Genomic DNA, 10,646 nt, shown 5'->3' with positions numbered 1-10,646 from the left:
TTTCAAACAGAGACATGTGGCAAGAAACTTAACTTGAAAGTTTTTGTAAAATGGTAACACCTCCTTTTTCCTATTAACAGGCTAAAAAAACTTGGAAATCATTGAAAAAGCTTCTGAAAAAGCCTTTGGTTGAAAAGACGGCAGCAAAAGAAGCAGAAAAATCTACAGACCAGAGTAATAATTGGAAGCAGAAGGCTGCCGCTCCCTGTTACTGCTCTTGTGACAAAGCGGAAACTGCAACGCCAGCCCCGTCGACCCACACAACTGAGGCATCTTAAATGAGGAAAACAGGATTCCAGCCTTTTTTTGTGATTTTCTAAAGGAATAAAACAGAATAAAGCATGCTTAGTAGAATCTTAAAGCAGCAATGTCATGTCTTCATTCCTTTCCTTTTTCTCATTGGATTGTTTCTGCTTTTAGTGTAAGGTGTTCAGATTCATTTGGAGTTGGATGGCCTCTTAAATTGTGAAGGGAGGGTGACCATTGCCCTGCGGGTCCCTGAGAAGGACTCAAAACCTGCTTTTGTCATGGGGCCTGGGGGAATCTCATGGAAGGGTGAAGCCCTATTGTGTGTATGTTTGCAGTCTCCCCCTGTATGTCTGTGGAGATCCTCAGTCATCCAGACCATAGTTGCCCCAAATTTGCTTTTTCACAAGGCAGCTGGACCTTCTTGATTTTCTTTGAAGACGTGTCGCTTTTCATCCTAGAAGCTTCTTCAGCATGTTTGGCCTAATGGAGAGAAGGCACAAGTGGAGACACATGATAGCCAGCTTCCGTTATTTGAAAAAACTTCCACAGGGAAGAGGCATCCATTTGTTCTCTATAGCACCAGAGGGCAGTGGAGGAATTTCCCGACAGGATGAAGGAGTAATCAAGGGAACAGCTCGCCTCCTGGCATTGTGGGTGTTGAGAAAGAAAAAAATTGGACAACTGAGAGTTGGACTAGAAGACCTCCAAGGTCGCTTCCAGGCCTATGACTCTATGGTTGTATGTTCAGCCAGGTTCCTTCTCCTACCTCTCTCCAGGGTGCTGAAAAAGGGCCACCTTCCACAGTTAAATCTTGCATAGCACCAGAAGGCTCTTACAATGGAGAATCTATCCACCAGCCAATTGCACAATTGCTAGTATGTGACTGGATCGTGATTGTGCTCTAATGTTGCAACATTTCCTCACAGAGGAAGTTTCTCCTTCCGCCCAGTAATTTTCTCTGCTTTTCTCCCGTTCTACGCAAAGAGACCAAAACTGCAGAAAAACACAAGCAGCGTAAGATTTGGAAACCTGTCCAAAGGTTGTTCAGTTAAATGTATGTTAAGAGGGTGTCAGAGGTCAGCTACATTATTTTATTATCATTATTGATTGTAATGGCATTATTGTTTTATGTAACCCCAGGTGGCAGACATAGCTAATGCTATTGCCTCCTATTTTGCCCACAATAACCACAACTCTTTCAGCAGTTCCAAGAAGGGTCTACACCCATTTGCACCACTCAGGTGACCCTGAGGACACAGACAAACCTCCAAGTGGCCTCAATGACTCTCTAAAAGAAGGCAAATGACCAGCTGTCTGCAAGGAGTATAAATCCTTCCGTTCCCCACCATCCAGTCAGAGCTGAAGAATCTTCTGGGATGAGAAGCGACACGTCTTCAAAGAAAAACAAAGAAGTCCAGTTATCTCCTGAAAAAGCACCTTTGGGACAGTCACGACTTGGAGGACTCTCCGTAGACATTTCGCTTTTACTTTCTACAGCGATATCTTACATAAGTTCCCTTCTTGGGCGTTCACTTATTGGCTGTTTCTAATTTTTATCCAGCAATTCAAAAGGATGGGGCTCTTTAAAACTGCCGTTTAGCAGCCAATCCAATTTTCCTTGATATGTTCTTTCAAGGAACATCGCAGCTCTGGGCTCAGCTTTGCAGCTTATGTTGTGTTCTGAACCGCTTTTATAAGGCAAAGGGAGATGATGTTCTAAAAATCTCACCAGCCCAAAGAAACCACAATAGTAAGCTTGCTCACCAAACAAGACAGGTGGATAAAGTTGCTAAATGTCTTAACATTGGAGATGAAAGAAAAAGATGATTCAGTTTATTTTATAACTTGGGATACGTTTTATCAATGGTTAAGAGACATGTTAGAATTTGAAAAGGATCTAACATCTCAGAATAGAAGATTGATTTCTAACCAAGTTCTAATTAATAGGTAGATGACATTGTTATTTTTAGCGATTTAGTGATTTTTATCTATGCTGATAGTTAGGATTTTCTGAGGTTTTATTATTTGTGTTTATTTAATAGATGAATTTATTTGTTTATTAACTGTTTGTAATGTGGCTATAGTTAAGCTTATTTTAAGATATTCACTCATTATTATGATCCGGAGCTTGTTTGTTAAAATATGTGATTGTACCTTTCCTTATTTTATCCTAAATCCCCTATTTCCTTCCCCCCATCCCTCTCCCTTACCATACCCATATTGTTCCTAATTTTCCCTTGTCTATATAAAACTCAATAAAATATTGTTAAAAAAAAGTTGCTAAATGTCAGCCGTAGATTAATCAACTAAAAACTTTAACCTAGTTAACCAGGAGAAAAAGAGAATGGATGCTGTTTTGAAAGCGCAGGGCGAACACTTTCTGTTCTATCGTCCTGATCAATGGTTACGGCCCCCGACCAGATTTTATACAGATCCCTGTCAGCAATTCATTTCTTGGATAACAGTAGCCTCTCTCACTAGTCATGCCAGGGGGAGAAAACGGCAGACGACTCCACAAATTCTGGTCTCTTGGGGTAGAAATCAACCCCACCAGGAAGGGAAATGGCATTTGGTCTTGCATGTTTTACTTTAACCCAAGTTCTTTCTGAACACACAGGATTATGCATTCTGTAAACGCCCTGCGTATTTTCTTTTTATTTCTTTGCTTTCGCTTCTGCTGTCTGGGAGGGGGGGAGGGGGGGGGAGGAAAATCTACAAAACTCAGCCTTTTGTCCAAGAAAAAAAAGTATAGAAGAACGCAAGGTGCCTGGCTGCCTTTACATAACTGTTTCTTTACACAGCTCTGGAATATTTTTTTTTCGCGATTTCCAGATGTAAGAATGTAAGGGGGGGGNTTTCAAACAGAGACATGTGGCAAGAAACTTAACTTGAAAGTTTTTGTAAAATGGTAACACCTCCTTTTTCCTATTAACAGGCTAAAAAAACTTGGAAATCATTGAAAAAGCTTCTGAAAAAGCCTTTGGTTGAAAAGACGGCAGCAAAAGAAGCAGAAAAATCTACAGACCAGAGTAATAATTGGAAGCAGAAGGCTGCTGTTCCCTGTTACTGCTCTTGTGACAAAGCGGAAACTGCAACGCCAGCCCCGTCGACCCACACAACTGAGGCATCTTAAATGAGGAAAACAGGATTCCAGCCTTTTTTGTGATTTTCTAAAGGAATAAAACAGAATAAAGCATGCTTAGTAGAATCTTAAAGCAGCAATGTCATGTCTTCATTCCTTTCCTTTTTCTCATTGGATTGTTTCTGCTTTTAGTGTAAGGTGTTCAGATTCATTTGGAGTTGGATGGCCTCTTAAATTGTGAAGGGAGGGTGACCATTGCCCTGCGGGTCCCTGAGAAGGACTCAAAACCTGCTTTTGTCATGGGACCTGGGGGAATCTCATGGAAGGGTGAAGCCCTATTGTGTGTATGTTTGCAGTCTCCCCCTGTATGTCTGTGGAGATCCTCAGTCATCCAGACCATAGTTGCCCCAAATTTGCTTTTTCACAAGGCAGCTGGACCTTCTTGATTTTCTTTGAAGACGTGTCGCTTTTCATCCTAGAAGCTTCTTCAGCATGTTTGGCCTAATGGAGAGAAGGCACAAGTGGAGACACATGATAGCCAGCTTTCGTTATTTGAAAAAACTTCCACAGGGAAGAGGCATCCATTTGTTCTCTATAGCACCAGAGGGCAGTGGAGGAATTTCCCGACAGGATGAAGGAGTAATCAAGGGAACAGCTCGCCTCCTGGCATTGTGGGTCTTGAGAAAGAAAAAAATTGGACAACTGAGAGTTGGACTAGAAGACCTCCAAGGTCCCTTCCAGGCCTATGACTCTATGGTTGTATGTTCAGCCAGGTTCCTTCTCCTGCCTCTCTCCAGGGTGCTGAAAAGGGTCCACCTTCCACAGCTGAATCTTGCGTAGCTCCAGAAGGCTCTTACAATGGAGAATCTATCCACCAGCCAATTGCACAATTGCTCTTATGTGACTGGATCGTGATTGTGCTCTAACGTTGCAACATTTCCTCACAGAGGAAGTTTCTCCTTCCGCCCAGTAATTTTCTCTGCTTTTCTCCCGTTCTACGCAAAGAGACCAAAACTGCAGAAAAACACAAGCAGCGTAAGATTAGGAAACCTGTCCAAAGGTTGTTCAGTTAAATGTACGTTAAGAGGGTGTCAGAGGTCAGCTACATTATTTTATTATCATTATTGATTGTAATGGCATTATTGTTTTATGTAACCCCAGGTGGCAGACATAGCTAATGCTATTGCCTCCTATTTTGCCCACAATAACCACAACTCTTTCAGCAGTTCCAAGAAGGGTCTACACCCATTTGCACCACTCAGGTGACCCTGAGGACACAGACAAACCTCCAAGTGGCCTCAATGACTCTCTAAAAGAAGGCAAATGACCAGCTGTCTGCAAGGAGTATAAATCCTTCCGTTCCCCACCATCCAGTCAGAGCTGAAGAAGCTTCTGGGATGAGAAGCGACACGTCTTCAAAGAAAAACAAAGAAGTCCAGTTATCTCCTGAAAAAGCACCTTTGGGACAGTCACGACTTGGAGGACTCTCCGTAGACATTTCGCTTTTACTTTCTACAGCGATATCTTACATAAGTTCCCTTCTTGGGCGTTCACTTATTGGCTATTTCTAATTTTTATCCAGCAATTCAAAAGGATGGGGCTCTTTAAAACTGCCGTTTAGCAGCCAATCCAATTTTCCTTGATATGTTCTTTCAAGGAACATCGCAGCTCTGGGCTTAGCTTTGCAGCTTATGTTGTGTTCTGAACCGCTTTTATAAGGCAAAGGGAGATGATGTTCTAAAAATCTCACCAGCCCAAAGAAACCACAATAGTAAGCTTGTTCACCAAACAAGACAGGTGGATAAAGTTGCTAAATGTCTTAACATTGGAGATGAAAGAAAAAGATGATTCAGTTTATTTTATAACTTGGGATACGTTTTATCAATGGTTAAGAGACATGTTAGAATTTGAAAAGGATCTAACATCTCAGAATAGAAGATTGATTTCTAACCAAGTTCTAATTAATAGGTAGATGGCATTGTTATTTTTAGCGATTTAGTGATTTTTATCTATGCTGATAGTTAGGATTTTCTGAGGTTTTATTATTCGTGTTTATTTAATAGATGAATTTATTTGTTTATTAACTGTTTGCAATGTGGCTATCGTTAAGCTTATTTTAAGATATTCACTCATTATTATGATCCGGAGCTTGTTTGTTAAAATATGTGATTGTACCTTTCCTTATTTTATCCTAAATCCCCTATTTCCTTCCCCCCCATCCCTCTCCCTTACCATACCCATATTGTTCCTAATTTTCCCTTATCTATATAAAACTCAATAAAATATTGTTTAAAAAAAAGTTGCTAAATGTCAGCCGTAGATTAATCAACTAAAAACTTTAACCTAGTTACCCAGGAGAAAAAGAGAATGGATGCTGTTTTGAAAGCGCAGGGCGAACACTTTCTGTTCTATCGTCCTGATCAATGGTTACGGCCCCCGACCAGATTTTATACAGATCCCTGTCAGCAATTCATTTCTTGGATAACAGTAGCCTCTCTCACTAGTCATGCCAGGGGGGGAAAACGGCAGACGACTCCACAAATTCTGGTCTCTTGGGGTAGAAATCAACCCCACCAGGAAGGGAAATGGCATTTGGTCTTGCATGTTTTACTTTAACCCAAGTTCTTTCTGAACACACAGGATTATGCATTCTGTAAACGCCCTGCGTATTTTCTTTTTATTTCTTTGCTTTCGCTTCTGCTGTCTGGAAGAGGGGAGGGGGGGGGAAAGAAAATCTACAAAACTCAGCCTTTTGTCCAAGAAAAAAAAGTATAGAAGAACGCAAGGTGCCTGGCTGCCTTTACACAACTGTTTCTTTACACAGCTCTGGAATATTTTTTTTTCGCGATTTCCAGATGTAAGAATGTAAGGGGGGGGAGGGAAGTCTGTCTAATTTCAATCAACATCACCCAGTGGAATGATCTCTCCCCCCCCCCTCTCATTTCTTCTGTTATGTCACAAGTATCCCCTGGGGTTGGACCTACATCTGGAGCATCGCCCGATTCTCATTCCTCAAACAGCTGATGCTGCCACTTCTCTCCAACCTCATTGGCTTGGGAGAAGATTTTTTCCCAGCTCCTGTCAGCTGGCACAGCTCAGGGAGGTTTTTTTATAAAAGGAGATGCCGCATCCAGGCAGAATACACCGAAGTGGGTCTGCCTCTCAGCTTCTCTCTGGCAAAAGCTTCCCGAGATCTATCCGTCATGCCGACGGTGGGCAGGTTTGTGGCGGTGCTTCTGCTGACCTGGACTATGAACTCAGCTGCCCTGCCACGAGAAGAAAACTTTTCTGCACAGACCAGCAGGGTGAGTTTGGAAACCAAACAAAAAAAAAAAATGACATTCTTTCAGTATCTTAGGAAGAGGCTTTAAAAGAAGAAGAATGAAATAGTCCGTGCTTCTGGCTGGTGGGATGTCAGTGCATGAAAAAGGGTTTCTCGTAATAAGGGGTGTGCTTTAGCCGGTCCCTGCGAAGAAATCAGAGACAAAGCAAGCAGGTTTTGTTAGGGGGGGGGCGGGAAAATAACTGATCAGAAAGAAGAGAGCCTTAATCTAAGCTTTTAGTTTAAACCTTGCCTTGGGGATTGCAAAAAAGAAGGAAGAGTAATAGAATTTTAAAGAATAACGATGCCAGCTTTTATGAGTTCCCTCAAAAGCCAGTCTGCTGGAGCTCCGTGTGTCCTCTCGCCACAGAAGGAAAAAAAGGGGGAAGAGATAACACACACACACACACACACACACACACACAGAGAGAGAGAGAGAGAGAGAGAGAGAGAGAGAGAGAGAGAGAGAGAGAGAGACTGAAAAGAATCGCAGAATCCTTGCCTCATTAGGCTATCCCCAAGACAAACGCAGGCTAGGACAGATTATTTTCTAAATAACCTTTCTTGCATCTTTAGTGGTGTTCCAAATCCATTTGGGAGCTATAAATTGCTGGTGCTTTGGTTAGGAATGGACTTTATCTACATACTACGGGGTTGCCAGCTGCTTATAGAAAATTTAAAGCCAGGCACTTCCAGCTGGAAGGAGCAGGAGCAGGGAGGGAGGAATCCTTGCTATGCAGAGAGTCTGAAAGCGTAGCATTAGCTGCTTTGTTATATTCTGATTTACCATGGACAGCCCCGTGTCACAGCGACCACAGCAGATGGCTCTTAAATTAAAACTATTGGACGGACGCCCTTTCAAAAGGTGTCTTTTGGTCTAGTAGATCACACCCCGTGACACAAGGGCAATTGTCGTTTGAACCCAGATATTCCAAGACACCCGGGAGGGGCCTGGGAGGAGATTCAGTTGTCTGATTCCCACCAGCCTTGGAAGCTGGGAGGGACAACTGTCCACGGGATAACTCGCCACAGGAGAAGCGTTACACTAATGTCGAAGAAACGGTGGAACAGAATCATTAAAGGATGAGAAAGGAGGGACAAAATGAAATGCGAACGACAGGAAACGAAAATGCGTTTTTCGTCATTTTAAATCATTGAATTCTTGAATTGTCCCTTAGCCAGTGGTCCCGGGGCGAGCTGACCATGGCATGTTGGCCGTGGCGAGTTGTCTCCATCCAGGGAGAGGAGCATAAAACCTCAGATAGACCTGTTGCATCAGGAAATGTGAAGTTAAGCCCGACTTCTGGGGAGATGGAAATCTTTTGCTGGAAAGAGAAGGAGGCTGGCTTGGAAATGGGGTTGGTTGCTTCAGGGAGGCTTTTTCAGTTTCACTAGCCCGGGGGTCTGCAACCTTGAGAACTTTAAGACTTGTGGACTTCAGTTCCCAGAATTCCTCAGCCAGCATAGCTGAAGTCCAGAAGTCTTAAAAGTTCTCGAGGTGGCAGACCCCTGCTCTAGCCTACAGCCCTGGGTTCAAACCAGTCATGCTTAGCTTTTCAATCCGTGCTCAGAGAATGAAAAGGACTCCTTTGGAAGGAGAAAGTCACGTAGAAATAACGCCACGGACGCGTTATTTCTACGGCGTTCTCCTTATACAGGTAGTCCTCAACTTACAACCGTTCATTTAGTGACTGCTCGAAGTTACGACAAGCGACTTACGGCCGTTTCGCTCACTTACGTTCGTTGCAGCCCCCCCACGGTTTCACAATCAAAGTTCAGACACTTGGCAATTGACTCGTATTTATGACGGTTGCGGTGCCCCGGGTTCTGACGAGCAAAGTCAATGGGGGGCAGCCCGGTTCACTTAACAACCGTGTTACTAACTTAGCCACTGCTGTTGTTCACTGAACAACTATGGCAAAAAAAGTTCGTAAAGTGGGGCAAAACTCAGTGATCAAAATTTGGGGCTCGTTAAGTCAAGGACTGCCTGGATAAACAGGAACGGATTTGTCTTCAAGATCTAAAACTGGATGCGGTTATCGTAATCTCTATGTGAATTCCCCTGGTTTTTTTATATTATTATTATTATTATTATTATTATTATTATTATTATTATTATTATTATTATTATTATTATTATTATTATTATTATTATTATTATTATTATTATACGCCTTACTAGGAACTGCTTCCATCCTGCGACGATATCTGTAATACCATCAAACATCCACATCTGCCTATCCCAGGTCCTGGGTAAGGACTCGATAGGTAGACAAAATGCCAAATCCAGTCTGAACATCTGGCTGACTGTGCGATGATCCATAATAATAATAATAATAAAGTTGGAAGGGACCTTGGAGGTCATCTGGTCCAACCCCCTGCTCAGGCAGGAAACCCCATACCATTTCAGACAGATGGCCGTCTAGTCTCTTCTTAAAAACTTCCAGTGTTGGAGCATTCACAGCTTCTGGAGGCAGGTTGTTCCACCGGTTAATTGTTCTCACTGTCAGGAAGTTTCTCCTTAGTTCTAGGTTGCTTCTCTCCTTGATTAGTTTCCACCCATTGCTTCTTGTCCTGCCTTCAGGCACTTTGGAGAATAGCTTGACTCCCTCTTCTTTGGGGCAGCCCCTGAGATACTGGAAGACTGCTATCATGTCCCCCCTCGTCCTTCTCTTCCTTAAACTAGACATCCCCAATTCCTGCAAGGATGAAAACTCTCAACAGCCCCTTGTCTGTTTTTCTCTCCCTCTCTCCTGCCTCCTTTTAGGAGCAACCCAAAGCTCAGAAAATTCTCGCTTTGAAAATGCTAGCAGGGCTCCTGAACGGAGTAGATGTCAATCGTGACGCCGCGGCTTTTCCCGACTTCGAGGACCCTCTGGAGAGAAAACTGGCGGACGAGCCCTGGATGCTGGGGCAGACGCCGCACCTCGGCCCGCGGGATCGCAAAGCTCCGTGTAAAAACTTCTTTTGGAAAACCTTCACTGCCTGCTAACACATCATCCGCAGCCTTTCTGGCTTCCGTTGGGTATGTTTGCCAATGGGCCAGAAAAAAAAAGAAAAAGAAGAAGAAGGAGAATAAAAATAAATCATGGCCTGCAGTTGCTTCTGCCCATCCAGAAGAGTCTTGATTTGCGGACAGGGTGGGTGGGGGGAGGGGCCTTCCTCATCCCATTTTTGCCACCTAAGTAAAGTCCACGCATCTTTGCAAATCGGACGGAAGGATTAAAGGCAAAGGACGGGTTCAGTTGTTGCTGAACACTTCCCACACACCCCTGGGTCTTGTTAGAGTGTGGCCGGCTCTCTTTGTCTCTTTCTTTTGCTTTTCTTTCTTTTCCTCATCAAAGCACAAACTCCGAATTTCGTGATGATTTAATTGACAAATAAAGCATGGCCTGAGGATGTTGGTTATTTTTTGGTCTCCCTCTCTGTCTCTGTCTCTCTCTCTGTCTGTCTCTGTCTCTCTCTCTCTTTCAAAAAACAGGGGGAGGGCAGCTCCTGATTTTAATCACAGGAAAAAAACTTCAGGGGAAATGTCAAATGCCAAGAAAAGTGGATGTCCGAGGCGACGGATATGGCTAGAGCTGCAGGCAGATATTATGGTGTCTTGCAATTCTTTCTAATAGCAATAGCATTTAGACTTACCTACCGCTTCGCAGTGCTTTACTAGCCCTCTCCGAGCAGTTTACAGAGTCAGAAAATTGCCCCCAACAATCTGGGTCCTCGTTTTACCGACCTGGGAAGGATGGAAGGCTGAGTCGACCTCGAGCTGGTCAGGATCGAACTCCTGGAGTGAGGAGTGAGCTGAATTAGCCTGCAGGGCTGCATTCTAACCACTGCGCCACCACGCCTCCTTAATCCCCCTTAGAGCCCTCTTGAGATTGGGGGATGGATGGGGAAAGAAGTTGCTGATAGAACTACTAATGTGTAGATAGCACTTCCTCTGAGCCAGAATAATGGAGGGTTGAGGATCAGTCAATGTCAAAGCAAGCGAGG

The 10,646-nt window shown here is 43.5% G+C and overlaps 1 protein-coding gene across 1 annotated transcript; it reads left to right on the top strand.

The window, feature by feature from the left end:
• Positions 1 to 6,534: 6,534 nt before the first annotated feature.
• LOC107295522 (somatostatin-2) lies at positions 6,535 to 9,645 on the top strand. Its single transcript, XM_015824842.1, has 2 exons — positions 6,535 to 6,636; positions 9,421 to 9,645. Exons 1-2 carry the CDS (start codon positions 6,535 to 6,537, stop codon positions 9,643 to 9,645), a joined length of 327 nt encoding a protein of 108 aa, XP_015680328.1.
• The last annotated feature ends 1,001 nt before the right edge of the window (positions 9,646 to 10,646 follow it).

This window comes from Protobothrops mucrosquamatus, unplaced genomic scaffold (genome assembly GCF_001527695.2).
Source record: "Protobothrops mucrosquamatus isolate PMUCROS unplaced genomic scaffold, P.Mucros_1.0 scaffold2372, whole genome shotgun sequence".
NCBI classification, from domain to species: Eukaryota; Metazoa; Chordata; class Lepidosauria; order Squamata; family Viperidae; genus Protobothrops; species Protobothrops mucrosquamatus.
Note: the sequence above shows the minus strand (reverse complement) of the source record. Positions and strands in the feature narration are given on the sequence as shown.

Excerpts from the sequence above, each read along its gene's own strand:
- LOC107295522 (XM_015824842.1), top strand. The coding sequence starts at position 6,535 with ATGCCGACGGTGGGCAGGTTTGTGGCGGTGCTTCTGCTGACCTGGACT. Across the intron at positions 6,637-9,420 it reads TTTCTGCACAGACCAGCAGG|GAGCAACCCAAAGCTCAGAA; the intron begins GTGAGTTTGGAA and ends GCCTCCTTTTAG.